Source organism: Microplitis mediator, chromosome 6, assembly GCF_029852145.1.
Source record: "Microplitis mediator isolate UGA2020A chromosome 6, iyMicMedi2.1, whole genome shotgun sequence".
Classification (NCBI taxonomy): Eukaryota; Metazoa; Arthropoda; class Insecta; order Hymenoptera; family Braconidae; genus Microplitis; species Microplitis mediator.
In genome coordinates, this window is record NC_079974.1 from 18,006,853 (window position 1) to 18,024,474 (window position 17,622).

General features: G+C 28.3%; 2 protein-coding genes across 9 annotated transcripts in view; one reads left to right on the top strand and one right to left on the bottom strand.

The window, feature by feature from the left end:
- Positions 1-17,622, bottom strand: part of LOC130669402 (O-glucosyltransferase rumi homolog) — a 30,144-nt gene that overhangs the window by 10,808 nt on the left and 1,714 nt on the right. For 3 of the 5 annotated variants that reach the window (XR_008990178.1, XR_008990179.1, XR_008990181.1), the window contains exon 6: positions 17,351-17,603. Coding sequence is in view for 1 of the 5 variants with exons in the window: in XM_057472295.1 (XP_057328278.1) it covers positions 17,408-17,603 (196 nt within the window). In the remaining 4 variants the exon portion in view is untranslated. Of the gene's footprint in view, positions 1-12,263; positions 14,820-16,174; positions 17,604-17,622 lie in introns of those variants that run through there. The other 2 variants (XR_008990180.1, XM_057472295.1) reach the window with 2 other exon arrangements.
- On the top strand, positions 654-17,135 carry LOC130669400 (matrix metalloproteinase-14). Of its 4 annotated transcripts, none has more exons than XM_057472290.1 (9): positions 654-1,261; positions 7,577-7,700; positions 9,701-9,808; positions 11,400-11,854; positions 11,928-12,084; positions 12,271-12,407; positions 12,497-12,817; positions 12,892-13,108; positions 16,226-17,135. In XM_057472290.1, the coding sequence occupies exons 1-9, from the start codon at positions 1,121-1,123 to the stop codon at positions 16,369-16,371; spliced, it is 1,806 nt and encodes a 601-aa protein (XP_057328273.1). In that variant the 5' UTR covers positions 654-1,120; the 3' UTR covers positions 16,372-17,135. The 4 variants fall into 4 exon arrangements, with proteins under 4 accessions (XP_057328273.1, XP_057328275.1, XP_057328274.1 ...); XM_057472292.1 differs by having other exon boundaries at positions 655-1,261; positions 12,892-12,973; XM_057472291.1 differs by lacking the exon at positions 16,226-17,135 and adding an exon at positions 15,699-15,913 and having other exon boundaries at positions 655-1,261.

Here is a 17,622-nt window from a genome sequence, read left to right on the forward strand (position 1 = left end):
GTAATTTGACATCTTATTATTGTCCACATACCTAAGAATCATCTTTTAATTATTTACAAAATGGCCACGATATCTAATAATTAATAAATGATTCTGAAATTAGCAGACGATTTAAAATTTTAAAATTTGTTTTTCAACAAATCAATTTAAAAAAAAAAAAATAAAAATAGGCACAAGTAGAAAATGATATAAACTACAGGTGCAATTTTTTAAAATATTTTTTTTTTAAATTTATCATTTAAAAAAAAAATTCAAAAATTATGAGACGTCAGTTAACTTTAGTATCGTAATTATAAATTAAATAAATAAATTTTGAGTAAAAATATTTTTTAAAATTTAATTCTGATAAAAAAAATACTAGTATGTCATCTTTTTATATTCAATAATTATATTAGTCACTTTGAAAAGTAAATGAACACAAAAGATGACAATTATATGAATTAAAAAAGGTAACTCTGATAAGGGCAATTGTCGGGGAAGTCGCGTACCCAGAACTGAGGGGTCGGTCATGTAGTTTGAGCCCATGTTCGCCGTAGAAGCTGATCTGGTTGAGCTGGTGTACAGAGTGTCTGGTGAACAAGTGAAGCGAACTCGTAAGCGAACCTCCAGGACGGTGGTGGGAGTGCTCGATAAAAGACTCGGTGTCGTACCGATAGTGAATCAGAGTGGCGGTCGACTCCGGGCACATCGGGAGTAAGCCCGTTCCTTTCTGTTCTGTCTTATTTACTTAACACCTTGTTTTTATTAACAAAACAAATAAATTTATTTTGTTGAACCCTTTAAATAAATTGCCACTCAGTCAGTCAATCAATCAGCTTCAGCAAACAGTAAAAAATTTTATACTTTCCAAGTTGGAAATAAAATCCAAGCCCGCGCTCCGTAGAAATTTCAAATCGATAGTGTCGTAGCAACGATGTTGTCCTGACCTGACAAGGACTTGTGTACATTGCAAAAATATTTATCACTATTTTTACAACCAGAAGATAAAGTAATCAAGAAAAACAGTCGGAAAGTCACGGAGGATTTGATTGATTTTAAAATAAATACGCGAGTGAAAAGTGATTTTATTTGAATTCTTTAATTTCGTTTGTTGTAAAACGTTAGGAAGAATTATTTAAATATGAAGATGAGTAACTGGAGAACAGAAGGTAAATTTATCAGCAATTGGATGTCATGTTGTCTTTACACGGCGGTCCTTGTGATTGTACTGTGTACTAAAACACAAGAAGCTTTACCTGTTGTCTCTGACAATGACGCCATGGTAAGTCTATTTTAATATTAACTCATCTATTTAAATAATAATAATTATTATTATTATTGTTAATTAAATATATTACATTAATTTATTAGCTGTCATGAGTAAATGCGCATACAAAAGTTGATTTAATAGATAACATTGCATAGTTTTTTAATCAACAAATTACTCAAGTGATAAATGTAAGATAAAGTCTTGAGATAAAATATTTAAAAGTGTCACGCGTTTTCTAGTAAACGACAAAAAATAACGAGTGTAAATGTAACTGACAAGTGGCAATTTTTTAAATTTTTTAGTAAATTAATAACGCAAGTAGAATAAAATTTAAAAGACGCGCTTTTTTTAAATTTCATTATTTTAATTAATTTATTTATTTAAAATTTATGAATTTTCTGATGTCTGGTACATTCACACTCAAAAAATGTCAGTGGTTTATTTTTCAATTAATTATTTGATGTCAATTATTTAATCTGTCAAAAAAATATTTGCGCGGTAAATTTAAAAAAAAAAATTTAGCGGAGTAATTTCCTAAATTGCGAATACAAGAATAAAAGAAATAGTTTCAATGATAAAATGACGTAAACAATTCAGACGTTGAGTAGATTGTAGTCTAACAAAGTTCACAATGATTCGATTTAGTAACCTTCGATTAATTTGTAATCACAAAGCAATATCTGGTTACAATCATTTTAATTTTATTTAACAATTTAATTATTTATTTATTTAATTATTTAATTATATTGAGTCAATTTTATTTGAATTATTTGTCTGGTGTAATATTAAGTATAGACAAAAAAAAATGAAAGCAAATTAACGTCAATTGTGTAAATTATTCGTGGAATGTAGAAAAATATATAATAAAATAAATAATTATTTAATTTAAAAATTAAATTACATTACGAGTTTAAGAATAAGCAGAGGAAGAACTTGAGACTGCAGTGCAGTGTTGATATTAAGTACAAGTGATTACAGACCTACGAGTATGTCGCGGTCAGACATAAAACGATAGCTAGTAGTAGACGATGTTACTAAGTCCGACCTGCCGCAATGTTTGACCTTTACCTCAAATACATCTTCACTGCATTGCTATTTTTTTTAAGGCCTCAATATTAGTACTAGATAATTATTAAAAAAAAAAATATTCATGTCTTTAAACTAGAGTACAATTAGATGTAAGTAGACTGACGTTACCATAAATTTATTTATTTTACGTGTCTTAAAATAATTAACTCCACAAAAAAAAGGATTTCTTGGCTCAATAAAATTTTCTCTCACCCCTGAAATTTTCTGCATTATAAATTAAAAAGTAAAATTTTTCTGGGGCAAAAAAAAATTATTTCAGACGAGTAAAATTTTTTCTAGTCCTAATAATATTTTTATTTTAAATTTACAATGAAAAAAATTTTTCGCGCCATAAAATTATTTATTTCTGTGACTAAATAAGAGATCTTTAATTTGGGGAACTAAAATAAATTATTTGTTTATATTTTTTAAAATAAAAAAAAATGATTGAGTTGTAAAGTGGTGATAAAAATGCAGATGAAAAGTCTCGATGTTTAGTTGTAATCCTTAAGATGATACTAGGAAATAGTAAATAATGTATGGATGTACCTTGGATAACGCGGAAATAATCGGGAGACTGTTATTATATGCTAGAAAAAAAAAAAGTCGAGAGTTTATTCTCAAAGTGGCCTTGGTAATCGCGGATCCACAGTCTGGACACGAATTTGCTGTCATTGGAATATTAAATAGACTTAGATAATCCTAGCGCTTTAGTCTGTGAGAACAAAAAAAATTCATATCATTTAATCCACGTGTTTATATATTTTCTTTATTATATGTATTTATTTTTTATCTAACAGCCAGTGAGTACACGTGCTATTTATTAATTACATGTTAATTGAATCATGTCTGTTTATTCACCTGTAATTTGTAATTTCTTGTTTTTTTTTAAATAATTTTATTTAATATTTATTGCGCACAAAATAAATAAATAACGATATTTATAAATAAATTTATAATAAATCTTATCTAATTTATTTTTTAAATAGAAAATAAAAATGTTTATCGAAATATAAATTTTATTTTTAATGTTGAAAAACATTTTTATTTGTTTTTTTAAATGGATCGTATATTTATTTATAGTAAGGATGTGATTAATAAAATAAAATCAAAGGTTTTTAAAATTTAATATCAAGTTATAGATATGTAATTAAAATAATTAAGATGAAAAAAAAATAATATCTACTTGACAAATAATTAATGTATCAAAATCTTGTCTAGATGAGTCACACACTCGCGTGGCTTCGATTTATGTACATTGACTGCATTTACTTCCGGCCGTTGAATCAGCATTTTTTCGCGCGCCAATGAATGACTCACTGGTGGGCGACCTTTTCTTGCTCGGTCTTTAAAAATCCGTTATCATTATTTCAGATGTTTTCTTTTATATTTTTATCTCAATAAACAACTAAACAAAAATACTAAAAACTTTCCTGTGTTATAGATTACAACAGATAAATTTAAAATAATATTCGGCTGATCAAAGATGACAGTCATTTTTCAGAGCGCGATGACTAGACCGAAATTAAGACATCACTGTCAGGACAAGTCTATTGAATATTTATATATTTTTTCCATGTGAAAATAGAATTAACATTTTTCTTTTAATTTTAAAAAAGAAAATAAAAAACAAAGATGCGAATGCACTGCGCGCTGATTTGAGTTGTGATCTCGACCTTGGCGAGGTCTTTGTCGAAGCAAATTCAAATCGGTATTCTCGACGTCTTGGTATCTTCATTCAGACGTACTTTGAATACAAAGAGTACTATGGCATGTTTTAAAAGTATATCTTTGTAGCCATCGTAAGACAAAATTAAGTCACCAGTCAGCATTCAAATTTCGTTCATCTCTTAGAAATAATAATCATTTTTTTAAACTTTTACTTTCAACTCGGTCTATACAATTTAAATAAACTCTTTGTATTTGGATTTGCATTTTTTTTATTCTTAAATATAAATTTCGAAGTACGTGTCATTGACAGTTTACGTATTTATCATTTTTTTTTGTCATCAAGATCACAATGTATGTAAAAATAAAAATATATTTATTGTACTTTACAACATACGCATACAAATTTATTTTTTTGCATTTTATTTGTATATTTTTTTTAATGTAAATAAATTATTCTTAAGGTTTTTTTTTTTAAATTTAACTAAAATTCAAATTCAAATTTTTTTTAATTTAAAAAAAAGATATCAACTAAAGATAATAAATTTTTAAAAAATAATCATTACATGAAATCGACGTAAAAACCCATATATTTTAGGCGTGTATAGAAAAATAAAAAGTCTGTTATCATAACAACGATAACATTAAATAGATAACTAATAAAAAGATAATGAAATGACCTGAGATTAGAAGTAAAAAATCTCAAGTGCAGCAAATTATCATCATTATTATTTATTTAAAAAATTATGATCTCTGTATTCTATTGGTCTAGTAGTTAATTAATGAACTCTGCATAATATCAAAGACGAAATTGACGTAAGATGAGAGATTTGAATTAAACATCCGGTTCGTGCTCGGGTTCTTACAGCAAAGTGTTGACTTTAAGATAATTTAAATACGACAATGAATCCATTTGTGACACGAATATTATTCTTCTTCTGCTTCTTCTTCTTCTGTGTAGTATAGTCATATAGTAAGACATTGTCATGATCTAATCCAGGTCAAGGAAGTCTAATAGTTATAGCAAACAACCTGCTGGCCTGGTCTCAAAGTCTCACCTCGTCGCATCAGAGCTCTTTGGCCCAGACCATCACCACAAGATCACTATTGATCACGTGGATTTTTTAATTACCTGACATGGTGACGAATTATCCCTCATTCATCTCGATCGATTGTTTTACAGTCTAACCCCATTCGGCTTTACTCCAATTAATCAACAGAATTTTATTTTTTATATGAATACAAAAATTCAAATTTTTATTCTCGAGTCGATTAATTTTTCCTACGAATAATTTAAGTATTAGTACACGGAAAAAACAGAATATTAAAAATTAATAAATAATAGTAAAAAGTGGAATCTGTTATTAATAATTAGTACTATTATGTACTTATAATTAGTACTATTATGTACTTAATGCAAAGTAGTTTACTAATTTTTGTAGATTCCTAAAAACTACTATCAATTATTTCAAAAAGTAAGTAAATATTATTACTTTTAGGTATATAAATACGTGACTTATTAGTGAAAATTCATTAATTTATGGCATATATCTATTAAAAAGTAATGATTGGTCAAATTAAGAATTGCTATCTTAGATACTGATTTTTCCAGCTGAAAAATTGCAAAAGTTACTGACTTTTATTTTATAAATTCGATGTCACTGATCAATTATTAGCTTAAAATACCATTTATTCATCATTATAAATTAATTTACAATATACATAAATCGAATAAGTAGTAAATAATAAAATTAACAATTAGTATACTAGATACTGATTTTTTGCTCATAAAAATACCGAAAACTTTTAACTCTTATTTTATAAATTCTATCCCATTGACTAATAATTAATATAAAATGTTATTTATTCGTTATTATAAATTAATTTATTATAGACATAAATCGAATGAGTGGTAAATTTTTTTAATTTTTCTATGTTTACTTGAATAGTAATAAATAACTGTAGATACAAATTTATCGATTCTTTTTCATATTAATTTAAATATACGAAATTACAAATTTAGCTCTTCTATGTGTATCAAATTTGAATATAAATAATAGCCATTTTGTAATATATAATGATCCTGGTTTGATATTAGTATACAAATATACTAATTTTAAGTCAAAAATAAACTACAAACTATTAAAATTTTGAGCATCATTTTTTTCCGTGTACGTCAATAAACTCTGATAGTTACTCATTGATTGCCTTGGGATTTATTATGATTATTTTTCAATCATGACAATTCATTCCACCAGGAAAAAAATTACCAGACACCTGGAATCTGATGAAGGGAAATAACTTCTTGGAAGTATTCACATCTCTTATAAATTATGAATCATCATAAGCCTCCGGAAATTCATTACTACTAAAGCGTTTACTAATTTTACTATCATTTTTTATTTTAATTCCACCAGTGATTTACCTTTCATTCAAATTAAAAAAAATTCAATCTCTCCTTATTTAGTAAATCAATGAAAGTATTTTTTTATCAATTTATTTCAAATCGCCTCAATGTACAGACTAAGTGAACTAGTTTATGAACAACAATTGATGATAAAAAATTTCTGGAGAATTGTATCGATAGTAAATATTTTTAAAATATATATATATACTGATATTTCCTATTGAAATCGAGACTTTAATAGGTCACTATATTTTTTTATCGGTCCGCGGATGTGTAGATAAGATTTGACAAAAAATTACTTGGTACCAAAAATAGATTGAGCTGCATTATTTTTTTTTTTTAGATTCCACTCTAAAGATAAACGAAAATAAATTTTTGAAAAATTTTTGTTTCCTTCAATAGAAGTTTGGAAAATAAAAAAACTCTAGTTAAAAAAAAATTTAGTTTGAAAGTGATAGCAAATTTAATGGCGGAAAATTTAAAAAAATGCACGTTCAGATGATTGGAGATAAAACAGGCTATAGAAATAAAAGGCGCCTGTTCTGAACCTTCTCAACAGAATATTAATAATGTCGCCTTGTATAAACAAGACACAAGACAGAAGACATAACAGTACCGTCTCTGTTAGAATCGTGAGGTCGGTAACCCAAACTCTTGTAGTGTAGGTCCATCACGAGAATCACTGGTATCGCGGGTCATAAACACTTAGCTCGGTGTCATAGACCTCTAACTCCTTATTTCATATATTAATATCCCACAATAGCATTAAACAAACTCGCGATTCACGACCGCGACTCGCAAATCGCGAGTTACAATCGTAATAAAAATTTCGGTGTTTTAAAATTTCCTGTTCGGGTCTACGACATGATCAGAACAAAAAAAAAAACATGTTAATTTTCATACTCTACTCTGTGAATCATCTTTTTGTTTCTCTGTTAATGAGTGGGTGTGACGAATTAAAAAAGTATTATTTTTTTTTTAACTATAAAAATATAAGGAAGCTTTGATACAGATATCGCGATAAAATAAATCGTAAAATAATTTAAAATGAAAAAAATTGACTCACATAACATACACAAGGTCATGGTAAAATTTACTCATTGATAATGTTTACTATCTTAGCTGATTGTTTGCTAACATAAAAAGTGTTTTGTAATATTTACTTTATTTATTTTTAATTGCAGAGATATTTGTCGCAATTCGGATACTTACCACCGGTGAACCCAACAAGCGGTGGAATAATTTCCGAAGACACTGTTTACAAAGCGATCATGGATTTCCAAGCATTCGCTGGCTTAAATGTAACAGGTAATAAATTAAATACTCTAAAAAAAATCGGGATTTTATTTCACTCAAAATTTAAATCCGGATTCTCGGAGTTCTGAAGTTTTGGAAAAAATACTCCGCATTTACTACAGTTCGGAGTTTAAATATTTAAATAAACTCCCCTGCAGTGAATTTTACCCCAAGGGTATGAATAAATAAACAGTCATCCGCTTCCTATTCACTGTAGATTTAATCCGCGTTCACTCTGCGAATTTTTTTCAATGTAAATATTTATTTTATAAATTATTTAAATTTGAATTCCATTGGTCAGTATAAAAATCGATAACGTTTCAAATTATAATCCTTTATTCTCTAAGCTACGACCATAAACGTGATTTTAAATTATTAAATATTCTTTGTCATATATATCGCGATCGTGATAACGTAAATTGTCTTTGAGTACCGAGACATGAAAACGATGCTCATGATCAACAAAACGACGAAGACAACGACAACGACATCGACTACGAAGAATCTATGGTGGTGGTCATGATGCTTGTGAATCATTCATAAAGCAACGGATGTATCAAAGATATAAAAGAATGACGCGTGCTCGAAGGCCATGAGTGCTAAAAAAATTAAAAAATTTACACTTGGAAAATTAAATTATAAATAATCGCCATTACGTGATTTAAATATTATGGTAAAATTTTTTAAATTTTATTTAAAATGTCAAAGGTCACAATTAAAATCTAAATATATATTTATATATATAATAAATAAAATTAACCTGTTGGCATTATCAACTTGACGTTTTCTCCATAGTCACTGTCAAGGCCGTGTCCAGTAGTCTCGTTTATCGCAAGAAATAAATGAGAAACTTGTTTTCCACGAGGCCAATAATAATTATTTACATCACTTTTAAATTCTACAACATTTGTATCTATAAAATATATAAAATAATAATTTTATCAACGGGCCTAATTTAATATATGATAATTTATCTTCGGGATCCGAGTGATTCATATATAAATAGTCCAAAGTATGTCTGAATCATTTCGATCCATTCATACCCCAGTAATTTATCAACTCACTGAAATTACAATTATTATTTTATTATTGTAAATAATAATAACTGTCAATTATAAAAGTTGAGGTGATAGTTAATGAATTTAATGCGAACCCGTTGGCCTAGACAAAATAAAATATTACGTTTGTATGAAAGACATTTGCAAGAGATTTTAGTGCCAAGGTAATCCTCCAATAAACAATACAATAAAATAAAATAAAAATACAATTGAATAAAATACAACAGTTGTATATCATATTTATAAATATATGAAGCGAATAGTCGAGTATTTTTCCAATGGGAATTACTTCGCCCCTGAGTGCTGATCAACAAGGAAATAAAGAGGATTGTAAAAAAAAGGAAGATCTCGGCGCCATAAACAGATTATCGATGCGGAAGGCGTGTTTCGTATTATCCAATAAAATAAAAAAATATGTTAATAAATATACTGTGGAATTGTTAAGACTGTAATTGCAGTAAACAGTAAGAGGCAATTGGATAACGAAATTATTCAATCTAACACCCCATCATCCTTACAGGCCTTACGCGATGACGAATAACAATAATTATTTATTCCAATGAATTTATGTGACTTCATTCGATCAGGATAACATATATATGTATATATATTGTAAATATAGGAAAACAAATAACTTTACCATTAGTTAATTCTCTTAAACAATTTTTCTAAACAAGTAATTTACTAGTATGACCTGCATTTAAACCTTTACCGTGAATTTATCATGTTAACTCGCATGTTTAATCATAAATATGATGTATGATAACATAAATACGTTAACACATTTATAACTCAGTGACGAAAAGGAAAAAAAAGTATTGCTAATGTTTTGTATCCGTCATGGAAAAAACGTCATATTGATTTATTTTTTATTGCGTGTGTAAAATAGAATAAAAAAATTCCATTCTATTAAATTAATTAAAATGTATTTTATAATTTATGTTTTTTGTACAGGTTCAATGGATAATGACACTGCTACTATGATGTCTTTGCCAAGATGTGGAGTAAAAGACAAAGTAGGAGCCAGTACTGACGGCAGATCAAGACGTTATGCATTACAAGGTATATAATTATTTATATAATTGTTTGTTAAATATTACGAAAAATATATAGATTTCACTTGTATAAGAATACATAATAATTATATTACATTAAAATATATTTTAAAACGATTCGATATAGCGTTTTTCCGACGACCTCACTCACGTTTTGTCATTCACGTGATTTCCCTTAGAATAATTTATTGGTCAATTGCGTTTCTCGTGCATGACACAACCAGAGCTATTCACTCAAGCATAAACAGATAGACAAATCGATTTTTATCGATTCACTGCCGTTAATATTTTTTTAAATAATTTTTATTATTTTATTAAAACCCGCAGTTTTTAAATCACCCGCGCTTTGTTAATCATCATTCATTTGTATATTTTTTAAATAAATAGTAATTTGTAATTTATAATCTTTGATTGATTGATTGGTGGGTGGTAATTATGAGTAATAAAAAATCGTTTCTTTATTTTAAACTTTCAAGATAAATTTAACTCAAATTTAACCGCCAAAAATAAAATAATTTGAAAATTTAAATTGCCGCCTTTTCCTAGAAACTCAACTGATTTTTTAAATTTTTGAACTTGATCACGATAATTACCTGAGCATAAGAATAAGTATACAAAATTTCATAATCATCGGCCAAAAACTTTCAAAATTATAATAATGACATTTTTACCATAACACAAAAATCGCGTAACTTTGAACTTTTATTAATAATGAAAAAATTATCGTAAACAAAAAATAAAAAAAGGAAAATATATCCAATTTTATCACCTATGACGTCATTTCTACCGAATGTGGCTACATGTCCGTTAAAAAGTTTTCAGAAAAAAGTGGCGGGTTTTTCGTAAATTTGAAAATTTAAAATCGCCACCTTTTAAACTAATTGACTGATTTTGCCCATCTTTGAACTTAACCGAGATCATTCATAAAATAAGCCTGCCAAGTTTCATTAAGACCCGATTTGAATTGTAACTGCCGTCGCAACAAAGCGCGTTATATATACACACATATAAACTTTTGAACCAATGGTATTTTTGGAACCTACTCGTATTATTCCATGGGAAAATACTTTTAAAATTCCACCATGGGGGCAAATTCAATAGATAGATGTCTATAAAATCTACTAAAAATAGTTGAATAATTATCACGCGCAAGCTATGAGTACAGATTATGCAACATTAATGTTACTAAGCGTGTTATGACCACCTTAAATAATTACCGTCGATATAAACTCAACTATTCTACTCTACTCTACTCTCAGTGTGTGTTAAATATGTAGGAGTTACTCTGTATGTCATTGCATAAGGGCAAATCATTCATAGTCATCCCGCAATTGCACGCAACAGCTAATAATCTAAAATTTTTTATTTAAAATCGCGGAAAAAAAAGAAAACAATAAAATGTAGACATATATTATCACATAAATACATATTGAGTACTAAATTTTAAAAAGTAGTTTGCGTGTACAATAATATTATGATAAATGATAAGATTGATCTTCAGGAAAGTGTCAAGGTTTTGTTTTTACATTCATTAATTTATAAATTTTCCATTTTCTAAAGATTAATATTTAATAATTAGTATTTATTTATATTTAAAGGATCTAGATGGCGAGTTAAAAAGCTCACATACAAAATAAGTAAGTATCCAAGGTCACTTGATAAAGCATCAGTAGACAAAGATATTGCCCGAGCATTTGCGGTCTGGTCAGAGCACACAGATCTTACATTTACGCAAAAAAAAACCGGACAAGTCCACATTGACATCAGATTCGAACGCGGAGAGCACGGAGACGGTGATCCATTTGATGGTCCAGGAGGAACACTCGCTCATGCATATTTTCCAGTCTATGGTGGTGACGCCCATTTCGATGACTCGGAACACTGGTCTATCAACAGCTACCGCGGGACAAATTTATTCCAAGTCGCTGCTCATGAGTTCGGTCATTCTCTGGGTCTGAGTCACAGCGACATTAAATCCGCATTGATGGCGCCGTTCTATCGAGGATACGAACCAAATTTTATGCTCGATGGTGATGACGTTTATGGGATTCAAGTGAGTATTCATAATCATTCAAAATTTTATCAATTAGATGATAATAATAATCATGGGAATTTATTTATTCCAGGCATTGTACGGCGCTAAAGCACTGGAAGCAAGTGATACAGAAGTACATCAACGCACAACATCGAGTCCGACTGGTGAAGAAGACTCAGTTTTATGCGCAGACTCAAAAGTCGATACCATGTTCAATTCCGCTGATGGTCATACATTTGTATTCAAAGGTAAATAGACTTGATTATAAATTGTCTTCTTATAAATAATAATTACAGATATATCTAGTAATATATCTATGCTGCATAAATTTGCCCGGCAAAACAACAATTTGTCGTAAACAATTAATCTTTATAATTATACGGTGGGTTTAAACGTAGTAGCCAGTCATAGTTGTAACCGGAAATAATTTACAGGCGATTACTACTGGATGTTAACGGACGACGGTGTGGCCAGCGGGTATCCTAGACTGATAAGTAGTTCCTGGAAAGGATTGCCAGGGAAAATCGATGCCGCTTTTACGTACAAGAACGGCAAAACATATTTCTTCAAGGTAATAAAAAAAAACTAACCATCTCTCCATCGGTCTAGTTCTTTATAATTACAGCCTATGATATTTATCTTCTTAAAAATCGCTTGTAGGGATCTAAGTACTGGAGGTACGTAGGGAAGAGAATTGACGGCGACTACCCGAAGGACATCAGCGAAGGATTCACCGGAATACCCGACAATATTGACGCAGTGACCGTATGGACGGGCAACGGAAAAATTTACTTTTACAAAGGAACTAAATTCTGGAGATTCGATCCCGCTCAACGACCCCCAGTTAAAAGTACATATCCGAAATTAATTTCTAATTGGGAAGGAGTACCCAATAATGTCGACGCAGCCTTAACTTATCACGGGTACACGTATTTCTTCAAAGACAATGCGTACTATCGGTTTAACGACCGGACATTCTCCGTAAGTTATCGTTAATTTTTAAATGTCTATTTGTACCAACGGTCTGAGACTTTAATCGTTTGTTTTTGTCGCAGGTCGATGTGGCTGAACCAGCGTTCCCGAGAGCAACAGCGTTCTGGTGGTTCGGATGTAAATCTGCGAGTCGAGGGACACTAGGTAATATCGCATGGAAAAATAATTACTCAATAAATGATACGGAGTCTGGAAACTTGGACACTAACGCCGGCGGTTTCCTTGGCGATGACAGTAATCATGAGGGTGATGATATCGGTGACATTATTTTTGATGCAGGTACTTGACTTTATTGGAAATCAAGTCCAGTATAATTTTCTGCTAAGCAAAATATGCTTTTTTTTTTTTATTCAAAAAAACCTGGCTAGTGTTTGGGGCTTACATATAAATATATGTTTATATTTATATACATAATTAGCTTAAGCTCTCATAAGCTTCGAGTCTATAAAAACTTAAGTTATAATAAATTTATTGTCTAAGTTTATAACCGTATTTTATAACACAGATTAGCACACGTTAATATTACGGGATGTGACGCAACATTAATGCTTTTATTATAAAAATAGAATAAAAAAATTATTACACGTGTTCTGTTGAGTTTATAACTGTCTCATCCTGTGAATTCAATCAGTTCTACAACTTCCGGTCATATCTACCGATGTCACTCTTTGATCTCACATTTTTTACTTCCATTATTGAGAAAAAAATTTAAAAAAAAACATACGCGACAAAAAATGATAACTGACATTTATTATTCTGCAAAAAGATAAAAAAAAAAATTAACTCGAAGCGATTGAGATGTGTCGAGTCAGGTGGAGGTACTAACTATTAATTTATATAATTGCAGTTTAAATTATCGTGTATTTTTACAAATACTAACAACTATATATATATTTATTATTTATAGATTATATATATTTTTCAAAATAATTTTAGCTTCTTTTAAATATTTGAATAATTTATTAGTCAGCCCGCCACATCAGCCAGGTGATAAATATTTGAAATAAATAAAATTAATCTAATGTTAGTAAAAATATTTAAATCGCCAATGAAAACGCCAGGTCTGCAGTTTACCAGAGTAAATATTTAAACATAAGATATTTTAAAATATTTATTCCTTAATTCTTTATACTAATTATTTTATTTTAAAACTTAATCGCATACGACCGCTTGGGATATTAATTTGTGTTTCCATTTAAATAATTATTTGTTGCATTACTAATTACAATTACTCAACTTAACTAATTAATTAACAACATCTCATTTCATAATCGCTTTTAAAAAATAAAAAGAAAAATTATTTACTAATTTGTCTTTAAAAAATAAAATGAAAAAAATGTTTTTAATTAAAAACACATAACAGAGGTAAAATATCGCACGGAGTCGTCATTCCAACGGTTAAAAAAAATTATACACACAATGAAAATATAAAACACCCACTGTTTGAGGTGCATGGTTTAAATTTAATTATTTATTTAAAATCAATGCGGTTTTACGGTTGCGTTGATTTGGAACTTGATTAATCTATACCTTTACCTGTACCTATACCTTTTTTTATTTATTTAAAAACCACTCGCCCTTTCTAACATAAATTACCCATTGTACAGACAATTCTTTTTAAATTCCTTTCACTTTACGATGGTAGAATATTATTTACCGCACGATTTATTTATAATTATCTCCACTCATGCACGTGTTTTTTTTTCTGCACGTGTTTATTTAGATTTTATTTCTTATTGTTTGCACGAGCACTTATTATGGAGCACTTAATCATAAGTAATAATTTTATGAATGCTCGATTTATTTTTAAATCCTTTATCCCGATCCTCCGAATCATAAAGAAAAAAAAATTATATTAAATTAAAGAGTCAAGACAATTTTATTTGGTATACAGAAATAATTTAACGGCCACATTACGAATATTGATCATTCAATTGGCCTGCGAATCACGGAATTTAACCAACCGGTCAGTGAACCGAAAAATCGCTGGCTGTAAAAAAAAAAAAAAAATGAGTATAAATTATTTCTAAGATGATATAAATTCACGTCGTGTAGATTTAAAAATTCAAAAAATTCACAAAATTTTTTTTACACGACTAAATTACGAGTAAAATTTACTCATGATCTTTATCTACTTGCTGTTAATTCACGATCCTAGAGTTAGTAATGATCCTGAAGAAAACAGACAATTAGAAATTTTTGGATTTTTTTTTCAACAAGTAAATTACAAAAAAAAAAAAAAACTAAAAAAATGCACATGTAGAAAATTTTAAAAACTGTAAGTGCAATTTTTTAAAATATTTTTTTTTTTTTGTAATTTGTCATTTTTAACGAAATCTAAAAATTATATGACGTCGGCTAGCTTCAGTATCTTAATTAGTAGACAATTAAAAACTTTGGATTTTTTTTTTCACCGTAAGAATTACGAAAAAAAACAAAACCAAAAAAATGCACATGTAGAAAATTAAAAAAACTGTAAGTGCAATTTTTTTAAATATTTTTTTTTTTTTTGTAATTTGTCGTTTTTAACAAAACTTAAAAATTATATAACGTCGGCTAACTTCAGTATCTTAATTAGTAGACAATTAAAAACTTTGGATTTTTTTTTCACCGTATGAATTACAAAAAAAAAAAAATCCAAAAAAATGCACATGTAGAAAATTAAAAAAACTACAGATGCAGTTTTTCAAATATTTTTTTCTTTAATTTATCGTATTGAAATAAAAATCCAAAATTTATTAGACGTCGGCTAACTTGACTGTCGCGTTAATTAAAAAAAAAAATGTCTTGCCTCCTTAAAACAATAATTTATAAAAAGTAAGTTAATAAATAATTAAATAAATTATTTATTAAATAATGAAATTTACAGAAGAGAACAACCTGCGGTATGGATTATTTGGATTTGACAAATGAAGCCTTTTTTATTTTGTTTGATAAAGGAAATAAAATGCCTGGTGAAGGCTGCGAACGTGCCACATAAAAGTTAATAATAAATTAGCAATAAATAATTAAATAAAAAGGAAAAACGATACGTAAGATGCGAAACAAAGGAAGAAAATGATTTAAATAAATAAATAATAATAATAAAGTTCCAAAACAACCAGCTCGTAGCTGCTGCGTTCCTTAAGTATTTTTTTTATTGCCCCTGCGTCAATAAATAGCTGAATGCTAATGAGGATTTATTATTTTATTCAAACAACAGTGCGAATAAAATTTAAATTAATGAGTTTCTTCGTGCGATACTTTACGGTTACAATCAGCACTAAACAGAAGCTTAGCATTGAATATTTTATGTTATTTAGTAAAGACAAAGTTAATTAATAAAATAATCAAAGTATTTTATTAAATAAAAAAAGAAAGAAAGAAAAAAAAAACAATTAAATCCGTATATCACAGGAAGTACTGATGAACTAGTAACGTCATCGAATCAAGACTCTGCGCATTCAGGAACCGGTTCGATCTTCACCGCGCGGAATCAATTCCTGAGGCTGGCGATCGTCACGGCATCACTAATTATCGCTAAGAGGAGTCTGATACCATAGGATATTTATTTTTACATCCTTAAATAATTGATTAATTCAAAATATATATATATATATATATAAATCCTCTTACGAGCAAAGACTCTTGAATTAAGTATGATTGTTAAATTGCCGTTGTTGTATTGTTAAGTTTAATTGTAAAAAATCTAAGCATACGTCTAGTAATTATTTTACTAATTAACAAAACATATAAAGATAAAAAAAAAATGATGATTGTCGAGCCTGTTACACTGCCGCCGAATATATTTATCAACAGTTTATTTTATTAAAAATAATAAATTGACGGGTCTCAAATACAATATGACGTTAAATAATTCAATGTTTTATTAATTAATAAATAAATTAATTGAATAATCGTACGTTGTATATAAATATCTATAAAAAAAATATTTTTATAAAATAATAATCTTATTGGTGAATGACAAACTGCTCTTTTGTGTTCGACGTACATCTAATTTTTTTTTTTAATTGCAACTAAATTTTTTTTTTAATTATTATTATGTTAGTTAATGATCATCAAGTATTAATTAATTAATTTACCTCTAATACGTCCATTATTATTTTTTCATAATTGCATAGTGATAATTTTAGTTATGGATCATAAATTTAGTACTTAATAACTGTACTCCCGATTTTTTTTTAACTTTTTTTTAAAAGAAAAATTATTGGAATGATTTTTTTTATATGAATATGGAAAAGATGTACTACGAAATTTATAAGAAATGTCTTTAACTTCAGTGCCTTTTTAAATAATAAGTGATAAATATAACAGTCGGGGCACAAATGATTCATAAAATGAAACTTGCCACGCTATGGCACAATAATTATTATTATTATTTAAATAATAATTCTATACTTGTATATTATATATAAATATATTTTTACTGACATGCATTGTAATATAAATCCATATAGTCACTTAAAATTACATATCAATAAATTTTACTTCAATTTAAATACTTTTTTTTACTTTACTTACTTATTAGTTCCCGGGTACATATATAATATATATTTTAAGGTCAAATGACGATTATTATCATCTCCGACTGATTGGCTGCATGTTGTCTCTCTTTACTGGTTTGTAAGTCAGAAGTTTCGTGTATTTTTGCAATAATTTTTTCCAATAACAGTCGATTGTTGACATCCGTAATTTTTTCCAGATAAAATCACGACCACGCTGTGCTATTTTACGTGATATTCCATCATTGTCTCGTGCAAATTTAATTAGTCGTCTGTAAGATAAAAAAATAT